The sequence below is a fragment of the Arvicanthis niloticus genome, chromosome 7 (assembly GCF_011762505.2).
Source record: "Arvicanthis niloticus isolate mArvNil1 chromosome 7, mArvNil1.pat.X, whole genome shotgun sequence".
Lineage (NCBI taxonomy): Eukaryota > Metazoa > Chordata > Mammalia > Rodentia > Muridae > Arvicanthis > Arvicanthis niloticus.
Window position 1 is genome coordinate 65,435,241 of NC_047664.1, and position 15,876 is coordinate 65,451,116.

Genomic DNA, 15,876 nt, shown 5'->3' on the forward strand with positions numbered 1-15,876 from the left:
ATTGACTAGTCCTTGATGCTTCTCACTCCTACACAATGCCAGAAAAACCCTGCTGACCACACACACACACACTCAGTTTGGCTCTCTAGAGAAAGGAAAATTAAGAGATAGCACACTGGGGTTACTCAGGTTCTCTCTCCAGATTAGGAAGATAACCTAACCGACAGGTGTGTGGGTGTGGGAGCTCTTAAAACCCTGAGAATTTCCTGAGTGAAATTTCCTGAGTCAAAAAGGAATGTCTTTTGTCATTCATAATGAGCCACTTGATCAGACTGAGGTGAGTCAGGGTGAGGCCAGTAGGCAGAAAGGCCCTGAGATCAGAGGATAGCAGCTCTGGGCTCCAGCCCCTTGCTCCCAATGCCTGGCTCCCCGCCCCTAGTTGGTCCCCTTTAACAAACCACTGAATGTAAGAGCATATTCTTGCCTTCTGGGAGCCATTCTAGCAAATCAGCAAACCTGAAGAAGAGACTGTGGGGATTCTCAGATTCTTAGTGTGCACGTTAGAGGAACAGAGCTTGCATGCAAAGCACGGCAGCCTTGTGCCTGTGGTAGACCACACTGACTCCCTGGCAGAGTCGGAAGTTAATTAGATGGTAGATGGAGCTGGCATTTGGAGGCAAAGAACTGGCTGAGTTGGAAATCTGCACACATCCTGTATTGGAAGCACAGTATGGGCTAGAGAGATGGCTCAGTGGTTAGGACAAATGCTGCTCTTGCAGAAGTCATTTGATTCCCAGCACCCATGGGAATAAATCTTTAAGAAACAGGCAGTGTGACCACACACCACAACAAAATGTGCCTGCCCAGCAGATCAGCTACTATATCCAAACCTCAAAGGACAGTGAGGTAAGCTAAAATTGATTTCTAAAATGAAAGGCACATGCCTAAACCCTAAGCAAGAATGCCACGTTGGGAAGCCAGCTGACCACTCTAAGTGTGTACAACTGTCCTCTCCTTCAGCCTGATTTTTCGTCCCCCTTCTGGCTTAAATCTATATTAAAATTCTAATAAACCTCAGTTTTACTTCATTAAAAAAAAAATATTGCCAGGCAGTGGTGGCACATGCCTTTAATCCCAGCACTTGGGAGGCAGAGGCAGGCGGATTTCTGAGTTCGAGGCCAGCCTGGTCTACAGAGTGAGTATCAGGACAGCCAGGGCTACACAGGGAAACCCTGTCTCAAAAAAACAAACAAAAACAAAACAACAACAACAACAACAAAACCACACCACCACCACCAACAACAACAACAAAAAACCCCATCATGACTGCATCTGACAAATTAAATTACCCATCTGGCGAGTTAAAAATACAACACAGGAAACTGCTCATATGTCAGTAATACAAATGGCAAAAACTATGTGTTTTGGGCGTAAACAGAGAAAGATGTTAACAGAGAGCATGTGCTTCATCTTATTCCTTTTTAATTTCCTTTAAAAAGTTCGGAGTGCACCTATAATTTGTAAGTATAGAGAGTGTCTGTTTGGGAAGATAACAGTGAAGTCTAAACTGAAATAAAGTTTGAAGCTGCGCTAGCTATGGAACACAAGGCAGGCGAACGAGGTGCTTGTTCCATACAGTGGAAGATTTTAGCCTCAGAGTCAACCTGAAAACAGGTTATAACCTAGGGTGCTGGAATCCAGTATTGTCAAATCCCATGCCCTGATGGGAAACCTCTGGGAGACAGACCCACACCCAAGTATTCTTGTCTTTTTGTTCTTATTCTAAACACCATTCTACTCAGTTTATTTATTCTTTTTATTTTCAAACTATCAAAATTGAAAGAGAAAAATAGGCTGAAAAACAGCACAAAGTTTAGAACTAGAGAGAAGGCTCGAACCTCGGGGACCTCAAGCCCTTGGAGCCTCCCTTCCTTCACCTGTAAATTGAGTATACCACTGGCTTTAGATAGATGTGTTGAAACCTAGGTGAGATCACGTATCAAACTACTAGCTCTAGGCTAAAGACAAAGTGCAGCTGGAACACAGGCACAGATCTGAGTCTGGACCAGGTGGGCACTCTTGCTGAGTGATGTGGGGACAGAGGTCCCAGAGAGCATGACAAGGTGATGACAAGGTGTCACATGCTGATGGACGTAGACACTGTAGCATTTCAGCAAATGGAGTAAGGAGAACTACAAACATAAACCACTAAGATCAAAGAATCTGTTCAGGTTTGGGTGTGTCCTAAAATTCACTCATGTGTCAGAAACATGATCTCCCAAAGTCATACTGATGGCATTTGGAGGAGGGGCTTCAGGGTGACTGGGTCAGGAAGGCTCTGCCCTAATGAAGACACTGGCCTGCTCACAGATTCTCGGATTCATGGATTACTGAGAGAGTGATTTTTTTTTTTTCCATAAAAGCAGGTTCTTTCTGACACGATTGCTCTGTCTCCTCATGTCTCAGAATGTCCCAGGTCAGAATGTATCAATGAAGATCTTCTCCAGATGCCAAGCAGATTCTAGCCCCATGCTTTGACTTGTTAGCCTCTGGAATCATGAGCTAAATAAACTTCTGTTCTTTATAGCTTATCACGCTTGTGGTACTCAGTTATAGCAACAGAAAACATTATCCTATGAAGATAACCCCCAGCATTCAGAACAAGGACCCTAATTCATTTAGTAACAATTGGATCCTTCACTTAAAAAGCTGACTTAAAATACATTTCATAAGGCTAAGCATAGTGGCACATGCCTATAATCCCAACGTTTAGGAGGCAGGGGGAGGCTGATCAGGAGTTCAGGACCATCCTTGGTTATATACTGAGTTCAAAGCCAGACTGAATCTATCTCAAAAAAATATATGGAAAAACAAAAGCCCTATGTCCTGATGCTTAAGCTCTTCCGAGTGTCCACATTTAATACTGGATATCCTAGAAGATACAAACCACAGAGGCAGGAAGCAAAGCAGCTTTGCAAGTAGTGTGGAGAGGAAGCAACAGGAAGAGATGCATACATCTTTCAGAGTGGGGTGCTGAGGAAGTTCTAGAATATGCTGACACTTTTGTGTAGCTATTAGAAAGGACATGAATGCTACTCAACTCCCCCCTTCCAAATGGTTAAACTGGCAAAAGTGTGTGTTTGTGTGTGCATGTGTATGTGTCATGTGTGAGAGTATATTCATATATGTGCTCAATGTCAGAGCTCAATGTGGGTGTCTTCCTCAACCACTCTCCTCATATTTGGAAATAGGCTCTCTCACTGAACCTGAAGCTCACCAACTGGCTAGACCAGCTCAGAGCCCTCCAGGACCTCACCACATCCATCCGCCCAGGGCTGGTATTACCAGCACTTGCTGCCACTCCCCAGTTCTTACCAGGATGCTGGGGATCAAACTCATGTCCTTAAGTGTGAAAAACAAGAACCAGGTAAAACGTGAGTCCTTATGACATCCAGCACGTCACGTGTGCTATTGCACCCAGTTGTGTAATGTAACTCTCACTCTCTAGGAGGAAACGGAGGCTTTATAAAGTCATGTGACACAACCTAGAAACTATCAACTCTCCTGGCCCTCTGCGATGCTGAAGTAATCAAACAGCACCGAGGCTAACTCTCCTGTTGGGACAATGCTAAAAGCTGAGGTGTTACAGAGCTCAGAATAAAGCAGTTTGAAACCATTCAAATTCTGACTCTACAGAGATTTTTTAATAATACGAAATGCCCCGAAGCACGAAGATACCCTACCTTCATTTTTCATAATGTAGTGGACAATCTGCCCAACGGTGTCGCTGTTCTCATTTATACTGTCATTCAACTCTAAGAAAGAAAAAGGACAGGGCGGCATTACGATTGGTCACCCACAACAAGTCAATTAGACACTTATCTTAGAGCCCAAGACCTCACCGACCACCTTCCAGAAAGTTTAAGCACCCTCACACAGCGTTAAGAGTCTTTAATCCTTCAGCCACACCTTCCCAAGGCCACATTTTGAGCTCCTGGGCAGAACACGAATTTAAAAGTTAAAATTAAAAGTTAAAAGAAAAAGGCGCAGGACCATTCCAGCAATCTCTCAAGATCAAATATCCACTCACTTGGCATGACAATACAGGAATGCATGTATCTCTGCCCTCACTTTCTCTTACTTCTCCTTATGACCTTAAACCCTCCTGGGAAACAAGAAGAAAGTTCACTAAAAGAAAGGCTATCGTCCCTAGGTTTTAGCTCATCGCAGACTTGCGGTATCCAGTTGGCCTACTGATTTATGGTTTCAACTGAACAAGTAAGTATTCCTTCATGTTTATAAACCTCTCTTTTCCTTTTAAACAAGGGAGCTAAATTTGGGCACTGGTTATTTGTTTACAGCCTCAGTTTACTTTGGGGACCCAGCATTAGCAGTCAGGCGGAAAAAGAGGAGCAAGCCTCCATTTGGAAACTGATCTGTATTATTTATTTAGCAGGACAAGTCTTGAGACATCATACAGGGTAGGACAACAACACGCCCATGTACCTGCAAGAGTGTCCTCTACACCCCAAGAGAGGCTTCTCCCCCATGACCTATGGATGGCTGGACAGTCACAGTGAAAGCTGATGGCTGAGCCAACCTGCGTCGGTTAGAAGGAAGAGAGGGGGAGGCCCTGCTCTGTTGACAAACACTCAGGGCTGGTTTGCTCATTCGCTGGGCGTGACTCATCATGTTCACCCATGTTCCACAGCCTCAAAGGTCAGTGGGGGTGGAAAAACCAACAGTCCAGCAAGCTGGCAAGGATTGAGAAACCTTCCCTCACCGGCCCTGTGGGTAGGCTCCACGGGTAACCTACTCCAAATGTCACCTCCCTGCAAAGATGTCATAGAGGGGCTGAGCGGGATGAAGAGTGAGCTGCTAGCCCTCTGGGCCCATCAGGAAAGCTCCCTAAGGCGTGACTGGATAGGAATGTCAGTGAGGAAAAAACGCACTGTGGGTGGGGTTTACTCCACCACTAGCTATGGACTGCATGTGCAGACAGAAGGAAAGAAAAGATGAGCGCCCACACATTCACATGGAAACGCCAGCCCTTGCTCTACTGACCTATGCCTATGTCTATTCACTTAACAGCCTAGAGTTCGGCCTCGTGGACTTTAGCTAGCATTCCTCCAGTAATACACACACCACAAACCTGATGAGACCCGTTTCGTGTTCCTACCATTCTTATTAGAATCTTACTCAATAAGTAGTAACAGCAAGGATTAGGTTTATGAGCAAGTGCCAGTCACTAAAACACCTTGTGTCAAAATCTCACACCGACCCTTCAAGGTAGAGAGAGAGTAACCTCATTAAATTAAACGTCAATAAAATTAGAAATAAATCTACACCGCACAAATATCAGTCCCGAGGCTACCAGGCTCTGACGTAAACACTCAGCAGGTAGTCAGTAAATGCAGGCAAGGTTTCAAACTCTGTGCAGAAAATAGTTTTCCTCATAAAGAAATTAATTTATATTAAGGTTTTTCTTTAATTTAGAATCCCTTCCTCCACCAGTTTTTTTTTAAAAAGCGTAGGTTATTTACCTATCTTTTCCACCTTTTCCTCTTCAACTTCCTGTTCCGCCTCTGTTGTACACCGATAGCCTTTCTTCTTAAGTAAGTGGCAGATGAGGACACCAAGGAGACCCATGACGAAGAAAACAGGGACGAGCACATACGCGATGTATTCCGGGTGTCCATTCCCAGCGTTGTTGGTGGGTGACGATGGAGTTGTCTCTGCTCGGGAGTGTAATGTGCGGCTACCAGTGTTGTCTACAGAGAGGGACATGTGGGACGGCTGTGTCAGATGATTGTGACAAAGCTCTGAGAACATTCCCATTACACTGAAGTTTCGTGCTCCAAAAGCTATGAGCTATACACTGGTCTGGGGATCTGGATAGATGGGGACAAAGGGGACAAACATAGCCTTGAGCTGAAACAATCTAAGACCACCACCTCCTGAACTATAAAATCTCTTAACAGAGGATTTAGGAGGCACAGGGTTTTAGATTTAGCCTGCACAGAATACGCATGTGAGTGTTAAGGGGTCATTGCAGCATACTACTTAGTAGTTGTGTGTGAGGACTCGGGAGACGTGGGGATGGATGTCCAACTATACTTTTAGCAGCACTCTGACAAGGAACAATGATCCAACAACCAAATGCCTCTGTGTATGAGAGGAGCACCCTGACACAGTATCTGCACAGCTTTTATGAAGACGAAACTAACTGCTGTGGGCCAAACACACAGGAGTGTTTCTACAGGAGCAAATGATCACCATCTTGCCTGGCAAACGCCAGGGACCTACGTGCACCACACCAAGCCAGACACAAACATCTTGTCCTCGTGTGGCTTATGTTCCAGAAGGACTGAGCGAACTAAGATGATGACAGCACAAAGAGAAGAAAGACCAGGGATGGCCTCAGATTTCTGGTCCAAGGTCCAAATGTAAAACTGGAAGCCTGTGTGCATTTGTTCATTCATTGATCTAAATACCAGATACTGTGTGCCTGCTGTGTGGTGAGCCGCTGCTGGGAGGAGAAGGGAGAACACTAGCATCAGGCGTCCAGATCAGGTCACATGGAAGGAATTCACGTGCACTGAGAGACAATAGCACTGGGGACTTGTCCACAAGAAAAGGGAAGCTGTGGTGAGGGTGTGGTTTAGAACCAAGAAGTTTACTTTTAAATCATTATCACATGAACTTATTCCAGGGGGTGCCTGAAAAGATAGTGTAACAGTCATACGGCTTCTGGAAAGTAAGTCAGAGAAAGCCTGGGCACACCATCATGACAAGTGGTTAGGAAAGAGAGAAAACAGACTGCAGAGAAAACCTGTGGGATAGATGGAGAAAACTATGAGAACTATGAGAGAAGGAGCCCTTTACTCCAGAGGCTGACTGAAGTCCCTCCTGAGAGGAGAAGCAAGAACTGCAGCACAACTAATTGCCTTATAGGCTGCTGACATACAGATTGGATGGGTGGAAATGGATAAATGGATGATGGATGAACAGATAAGTGGTTAGATGAGTAGATGGATGGATGAGAGGATGGATGGATGGATGGATGGATGGATGGATGGATGGATGGGAGGGTGGATGGATGGATGGATGGATGGATGGATGGATGATGGATGGATAGATGGAAAGATGAGTAGATGGAGGAGTGGATGGATGGATGGGAGGGTGGATGGATAGATGGATGGATGGATGGATGGATGGATGGATGGATGAGAGGGTAGATGTGTAGAATGAAAAATTATAAAGGCCATTTTATGAAATATGTGTAGATTTTTTGCTTTACAGAACGCGGAACTGAAAATAAGATTTCAGGCCTTCACATTCCAGGTGAAGGACACTTGCTGGATTACATTCCTCAAGCCTCTCCCACCTATGGGTGGGAGAGGCCCAAGGCAGGAAGACACATTCCTGACCACAGATAAAAGATGCTGCCACCTAGGTGGAGCTATAGCCGGAAGATAGTTAATCTGAAATAGTTGGTAAATGGCAGGATAGGACACAATAGCATGGTAAAAACCACATTTTTGAGAAGAATGAGTGTGCAGAGTGATTTTCACATGACTCTAGATCATTTGGGGTAGATTCTCTGAAATGTTCCACTGTTCTTGGTTACCCCTCCCTTGGTCTTCCCAGTGCTATGTTCAAAATTTGTAAAACAACCAATCATGTGTAACCGCTCGAAAATGCAACCATTCATGTGTAAGCGCGCGAAAATGCCTTCCTTTCCCCACTATAAAAGACCCTTTAACCCACCACTCTGGGCCAAAACCTTGCTCTTGGAGCTAAAGAGCTTGTAGTTTTGACGGCCGGCTAATTTCCCTAATAAAGCTTCTGCTGATTGCATCCAGGTATGGTTTCTTGTGATCTTTGGGTGGTCTTGATTTCCGGAGACTTGAGGAAGGGTCTCCTGAGTATGGGGGTCTTCAGATGGATGGATGGATGGATGGATGGATGGATGGATGGATGGATGGATGGATGGAACGATGAGTAGATGGAGGAGTGGATAGATAGATGAATGATAGATGGGTGAGAGAATGGATAGATAGATGAATGGGTAAGTGGATGAACGGAAAGGTAAATGGATGGATGGATGGTGGAGAGATGAAGGAATAAATGGATGATGAATAGATAATTTTATTTTGAAATAACAATAACCAGACTTGAGGCCTGAAGGTACTCATGCCCCTCCTATTTTCTGGGGATCTCAAACAAGGCTTTGTACAGTGAGCTCTCCTACTTACCAGTATCTGATGATCTACAGTTTTGCCTTATTAATCATAATCCTGTCAATACCCCACTCCCCCGCTGAAGAACCTTCTGTGCAACTCTTTCAGTAGTTTCAAAACCCACACAAAAGGTCTATGTGTCCATTAGAAAGACAAATGGAGCCCATGAGAAGTCCACATCTGTACTCTCCTGTATGTTACTTTCTCCCTGAGCAACTCTCCTGTTTTAAAATCTGTTAAAACGCTCATCTTAATAAAAACGCTGGCTCTGCCTCATACCGACTTGTCTTAAAATTCTTTTCTGCGTTAAAGCCAAGATCGATTGTACCTGAGTTGGGGTGCCTAAAAGATGACAGGAATTCAGAATGTTGCCAGTTACAGAGTGGAGCATAGCCTCTGGCCCTGCTGTCCCTGACTCGATAATGCCACAGAAAAATTAGTAGCAAATACAAGGAGAAGGCCAGGCAGTGCAAAGTAAAGGAAAACACGGTGTTTGGGTTTGATGTCTAGGCTCTGATTTCTCTGATAAAATGAAGCTTCTTGTGTAGAGTGTCACCTACCCTGCAAAAGAAACCCTGAAATCAGAAAACCGGCGACAGCAATGCTTAGCTCTATGATTTCTCAACACATTGCTAAGAAAGGATGAATGTAGCGTGACTGTACTCACACCTAGTATGGAATAAGCACAGGCCATAGCAGCAGCCAACAGTATCACAGGGAAGCATAACCGCACCCATGAGACAAAGGGCTGCTTCTCTTCTTACATGGAAACACCCATGATCTTTGAGCAGTAAAGGAAACTACTGGTTTCATCAGTTTGCAAAAGGTTCCATTCATTACTTTATCAGACAACCTCTAGAATTTGAAATAGCATTTTTTTAATTTCTTATTCAAGAATACACACATACTTCTCCCTGCATGTGACTTTTCAAACAATGTACTGCATATGTAACAGAGACCTCACAGATTATAATGAAATTTAAAAATTCGTACTGCATTTTTTTTACTGTTTTCTTTTATAATTGGACACCACACAAACAACACTGGGTGACAACTGTGTACAGGATCTGGTGGGGTAATATGTTGTATAGGTTCTATAACCTGGGGTCAATAGGCTATGTCATGTAAATGACAGCAGGCTGTACCAGTAAAGTTTATATAAGTGTACTATTAATTGATGAAGAATTTCTTATAATGTATTCCTATCACTAAATAATGCAGGTATCTACATAAAAAGTACATGTGTCTATAACACATAGATAAATACAAAGCCTGAAACATTTAGTTAACTTTACAGTTCTGAGTAAACCTGCCTGCCTCCTTCCCTTCCCTTCCCTTCCCTTCCCTTCCCTTCCCTTCCCTTCCCTTCCCTTCCCTTCCCTTCCCTTCCCTTCCCTTCCCTTCCTCTACCACGTTTTATGTCACAGGAACATCTGAAGGCCAACTAGCTTTCCTCAAAGTCATTGCCTGTTTCAGGCAGAAGGTAAAGATCAATTAGCCATGGGAAGCAGGAATGAGCAGTGGGCTCCGAACTGGTATCAACGGCAGCTCTGAACAAGATGGTTGAGAGTGTGTCTTCACTGTCCACTTGGCACCTAGCCTGCCTGTACAGAGTTGTGTGATTTGCAAACAAGAATCACTTAATTCATTAATTAGAATCATTCACTTAATCTCAACTGCAGTGCAACAGAAAAGCTGCAGATGGTAGGAATTTAAATTTGGGAGCCAGGCAATTCTTGAGATGTACTAAAGCACTGAACTTAAAAGCTCAGGCTGCCTGTTGGATGTTAACAGCTCAGCCACTTAGGAGACTTCACATCTTTAGTGAGCAAAATGTAAATGTTCAATGCTTGGTTTCCTCATCCGTAAAATTCCGAGTGACTGCAGCTGAGACAGAAGCCTTTAAGCCCAAGGCCAGAAAGAGGCTGTCTTAAAAGAAGCAAAGTACTGAGTGTACCCTCGGTGGTTTGAAAACAACCCCTAGATTTCAGATGCCATTCTCACGAACATGAAGAGCCATCATCTCCTCTCCTTAAAAATCTCATCTGTGATTTGTCAGCACAATGGAACTCGTTGGGAGTTGGTATCTTGTCCCCAGGCCTTAAGCAACTCACTTCCTACTTCCTGCATCTTTAGGCCGTTGCTCTTGGCACCCAGCCACACGCTGTATGGAAGCCCAACCTGTCTGTGTAGAGACCAGCAGCACATCAACTTGCCAACCAGTAAACAAGCTGGCTTGGAAGGGGATCCTATAGCCAGGGGATGCTGGGATGCTGCATGGAGCAAAGATGAGCTGTCCAGATGAGTGATGCCCAGGGTGTAGATCCTCACACCAAGCAATGCTTGTTTTTTAAGACACTAAGCTTTGAGGTAATCTGTTAGGTAGCAATAGCAAGCAGAAGTTCTAGCCCATGAAGTCACTAAGAGATTAACTCTATTAGCACGTACACCACAGAGAAAGGAAGCGCTATCAAAGAAGCTCAGTGACCATCACTGACCTGCAGCACCCGGAAAAGGAGCCACCAGTCAGGTGAAGCCACTTGACTGTGAATTTAACGCAAATGAACTTAAGATTTCTGTTCCTCTGTTGCATCTCAGGTGTGCACCAGTCTCGTGGCTGTTTGCTATTCTCCTGAACAGCTCAGATAATGAGCATCCATTCTCATCAATGCAGAAAGTTCTGTCTGCTCATCAACATTTCAGATTACAAGAGTTTAAAGAAAAGTATTGGCTAGAGAATCCACTGTGGCCTACCTAAACAAGTCAATGAAAAATAACTCTTCTGCCGGGCGGTGGTGGTGCACGCCTTTAATCCCAGCACTTGGGAGGCAGAGGCAGGTGGATTTCTGAGTTCGAGGCCAGCCTGGTCTACAAAGTGAGTTCCAGGACAGCCAGGGCTACACAGAGAAACCCTGTCTTGAAACCCACCCCCCCAAAAAAAAAAAAAAAGAAAAAGAAAAATAACTCTTCAATAGTACAGTGACTATTAATTAACAGTAAATTAGAGTGAATAATGCTGGAAGCATTTAATTGGAATAAAGTTAATTTCCTTTCAATTAACTAATAAACTATTATCTCCAAACAGTTGTCTCAAGAGGTGGTGGTAGATGGGTATGATCAGAAATACGCTGTATGAATGTACAAAATTTTCAAAAAAATAAGTTTAAAATGTTCCAGTCTGATATCTGAATACCCTTACCCTAAGAATAGATTAGTTATCATGAGAGTTAGTTATTTAGGATTGGTTTATTATCACAGGAGTGCATTAGTTATCATGAGAGTTAGTTATCACAGAAGTGAATTAGTTATCATGAGACTTAGCCAAGTTACCAGGAGTAGGTTACTTATCATGAGTGTTAATTACCCAGCAGTGAGTGAGTTACCACAGGAGTAGGTTAGTTATCAACAGGAGTGGTTTAGTTATCACGGGTGGTTTATCATGTGCTCCTGATGGGAGGACAAGTTTGACCTCCAACCTCCTTCTCTGTCCCCAGCACGCTCTTTCCCTCGCCACCCTTCCACCAGGTTAAGATGCAACATGAAGGCCCTCACCAGATGTCAACACCACACTCTGCAATTTCCATAAACCAAATAAACGCACACATTTGCAGATTATGCAGTTTACAGTAATGATATACTGGCACAAAATGGGCTAAGAAAAACACAGACCTAGAAGTTGTGGGCACAACCTGAAGGAATAACACTGAGCCTGCTCCATAGAGAACCTGGCACAAGAAGCCATGGTCCCATCCTAGGTGACATGAATGGCAGGTGCTGCAAGACAAACTAAAGCAGGAGGGATATGGAAAACAGTACAGAGATCCTCAAAATAGATAAATAAAATAAACCCAAAAGATATAAACGAGAACTGTCACTTGATCCAAAAATCTTATACCTGTGTTTATATCCAAAGAATTAACTAAGGACTTTGAGGCTCTCTGTGTCTGTGCAGTATTCACAAAAGCCCTGATAAGGAACTAACATAAGTGCCGCTTGACAGACAGAGGGAAAGGGAGACTGCAGTGTACATATATAACAGGCTACTGTTCGGCTCCATAAAGGAAGGGAAGTGTCCATATATGATGACATGGATGAGCCTTGAGGACGTTATACTAAGTCGGTCAAACACAGAAGGACAAGTATGACATCACTTACATGAAATGTCTAAAATGTGCAGTCCCCACTTATCTGCAGGGGGTTTACTCTAAGACCCCCCCCCCCCCAGTGGATGCCTAAAGCCACCAGGAGCACCCAGCCCCCTATCTATTATATGCACATTCCTTCGAAGATGCAGTGTAACTTTAAAATTGGGAATAAAAGCTGCACAAAAGTAACCCACAAAAGTGCTGGTGGTGTTTGAATGAGAATGTGCTCCCTTCCCGCCCCCCACATATCCTCATATATTTGAAAGCTTGGTCACTAGGGAGTGGAAGCCTCTGAAAAGCTTAGAAGGATTAGAAAGTATGGCTTTGTTAGAGGAAGCATGTTACTGTGGGTCACCTGGCCCAGTCTCTCTCTGTCTCTGTCTCTGTCTCTGTCTCTGCCTCTCTCTCTCTCTCTCTCTCTCTCTCTCTCTCTCTCTCTCTCTCTCTGGATGTAAAGCTCTCAGCTACTGCTACAGCACCATGCATGCTGACAGGCTCTCCTCCATGATGATAATGGACTAACCTCTGAACCTGTAAGCCAGCGCTAATTAAACACTTTCTTTTATAGGAGTTGCCTTGGTCATGGTGTCTCTTCACAGCAACAGAACAGTGACTAAGACACTCCCCCCAATCTTTTATTATATTTTCAACTTTTCACCTAAAAGAAGCCGTTTTATGATTTCTCTTGGTAATATAAAGATTTGCCAGTGTTCCTCTGGCACTTTAGGGATATTACTAAGTAATAAAGGTCAACTGCACACAAGAACTGACACACAAACCGTCAGTCTGATGGCCAAGGTAGCTACTAGCAGGTTGGAAGCAAGCACTGTGGACAAAGGGACGATTCACATCCCCAGCAGGAAGGAACAGGATGCTCGGGGTTTTGTGGCACCAGGCAGAAGGATGCAGTTGAATGGGCATGCATGTTTCATTTCTGTAACTTTCCATTTAATATTTATGGACCACAGCTGATCACGGCTAACTAAAACCACAAAGAGCAAAACCGTGGCTACGTGGGACTGCTGTGGTCAGAGCTCTAGAAAGAGAAAGCAGACGGGTGGGGGAGGTGGGAATGGCTGATATACGGAGAATACAAAGTACTCACTATACGAGATAAATAAATCATGATAACAGGGTACCATGCAATTAATTTGGTGAGAGGAAGAATACATTAAGCATTCTTACAGAGAAGGAAGGAGAGGGAGGGCAGATGTGGGGGAGGGGGGGAGGTGACCTAACAGAAAAGGTTAGGAGATGATCTATGAGGACCACAGGCAGGTCAGGTCATGTACACTTCCCTGAACACGAGAGAAACCTTTCATTTCTAATGTGGAGATCAGCATAAAAATCTTTTAACTTCTCTCTTGCTGGATTCTACTCCATTTCTTGGTATTTTCTTTTTAAAACCTAAGACTAAGTCAGGCATGATGGTGCACACCTTTGATCCCAATAGGAGGGGGCATGAGCAACTGAATTCTGAGTTCAAGGCCAGTCTGGTCTACAGAGCAAGTTCCAGGACAGCCAGGCCTATACAGAGAAACCCCCTTCTTGAGAAACTTAAAATAAAGAAACATAAAAATAAATAAAATAAAACTAAAATGAACTGAGGAAAGATGGAATTAAAAAAAAAATTAAAAACCAACAAAGCATAGGAGAACTCTGCTGGCTGCAGACAGTGGTTACCCAGGGACCATGGACAGCAGGTCCCCACCCAGGGTAAGGAACGGAGGGACAGAGCGTGGTTTGCTCTTTCCAGAAGGCAGTGTGGGCAAGCGCAGTAGGAGGGGAGTCACACTGAGGGTGAAGGAAGAAACTTTTCTCTGCAGTTTTTTTTTCTCTTTCAACAACAACAACAAAAAACAAAGTATCAGTCCTTCGAATGTGTCGCTACCACACAATAGTTAAAATCGGGTTATTTGTAGAAAAAAAATAGGTTTACTTTGACTCAAGGTTCTAGAGGTAGGAGGCCGAGAACTTTTGCTGGCAGACTCTGGTGGGAAGCAGAAAGGAGCTCAGGTACAGGAACACACGCACCACGGCAGCCTTGCCTCTGGGCAACAGTAACCAATGCTCTACCATACGGCAATGGTCTCACTGGCACAGGCTAGCCTTCCCACTCACATATACTTCAACGCCACGAGGCCCACCTTGCAAATCAGGAGTGTTAGTGACCTGCTCAAACTACAGCAGCATCTCCTAATATGTTAAAGGAAAGGGGACGAATACGGAGTGTTGAGCTCGAGATGCTCTCCACATGGAGAACATGATCAAATACGTAAACTGCAAGAGCTACTGCTTCCCCAGGCATCCTAAAGTCAGTGAACGGAGCCAAGGAAACAGGTGGACGACATCCTCTATTTTTCTATTGCTTAAGAAGCAGCAGCATGTACTAGGGACAGAGGTGGGGCAGAGGGATTTGCAGGGAGAGCAGGCTCAGCAGAGGGGTTAAGGACTAGAAGAAGCTCATGAAAAACATGCACAAGGGCACTCACCATATGGCTGGGGTAAGCGATATACATACATACATATATATACGTACATATATACATGTGTGTATGTACATATGCAGGCATATATATATATATATATATATATATATATATATATATATATCCAATATTCTGCCCTACTAAGAGTATACAGTGTAGGCTGCAAGGCCCAGAAGGATGCCTAGCAACTGAGATGAAAAGAGAAAGACAGTGAAGCTAAGGCAAGAGAGGGGACAGTTGAGGGTGAGAGGCCTACAGGGGTGCAGAAAGCCTGACTATTTCACCACAGTTCTTACCTAAAATAGCTACCGCTGCAAGGTCAGGCAATTCTGAGCCAGTACCATACTACGCACCGAATGCCTCTGCACAGGAGGCCCGATTTATTAACACCACACAGAAGGTTATGATCCTTAAGTTATAGATTGGGAAACTGAGGCACAGGAAGGCTAGGGAAGATCCCAAGATCAACTGAGGAAGTGGCAGTGCTAGGCCTGAACCAGTCAGAGCTCACCTGTTCCTGCAGGCTTCCAGCTACCCTCACACAAGGCTCTCCAACTTTCAAAGCTTGGGTTACAATTAGGACAGCAGAAGTGTGTGTGTGTGTGTGTGTGTGTGTGTGTGTTTGTGTGTGTGTTTGTGTGTGTGCATTTTAATTTGTATGAGTACACTGTAGCTGTCTTCAAACACACACCAGAAGAGGGTATTGGATCTCATTACAGATGGTTGTGAGCCACCATGTGGTTGCTGGGAATTGAACTCAGGACCTCTGGAAGAGCAGTCAGTGCTCTTAACCGCTGAGCCATCTCTCCAGTCCATGAGTGTGTTTTGAAAACTGCCACCCATTTTGCCATCTGCAAAGCAGTTTTCCAAATATAAGACTGCAGCTCTGTCACCAATCTCCATTCTCCCAACTCTCAAGTCAGTCTCGGCTCCTCATAGCCTTGCTGGGTCTCCAAGAATAAGCCACAGCCTCACCTTGGGAATCTGTGGTTCCCTGGAGCAATTAGGCCCTTCTTGGTTCTGACTGCAAAGGTGACCCCTTCCGAAGACAAACACTGC

At 44.3% G+C, this 15,876-nt stretch overlaps 1 protein-coding gene across 1 annotated transcript in view; it reads right to left on the bottom strand.

Annotated features, from left to right (window-relative positions):
• Rell1 (RELT like 1) overlaps positions 1-15,876 on the bottom strand; it is a 61,255-nt gene that overhangs the window by 23,445 nt on the left and 21,934 nt on the right. Inside the window, exons 2-3 of the mRNA XM_034508200.2 lie at positions 5,484-5,711; positions 3,684-3,755 (exon numbers count right to left, since the gene is read on the bottom strand). Of these exons, the coding sequence (XP_034364091.1) occupies positions 3,684-3,755; positions 5,484-5,711 (300 nt within the window). The remainder of the gene's footprint in view (positions 1-3,683; positions 3,756-5,483; positions 5,712-15,876) is intronic.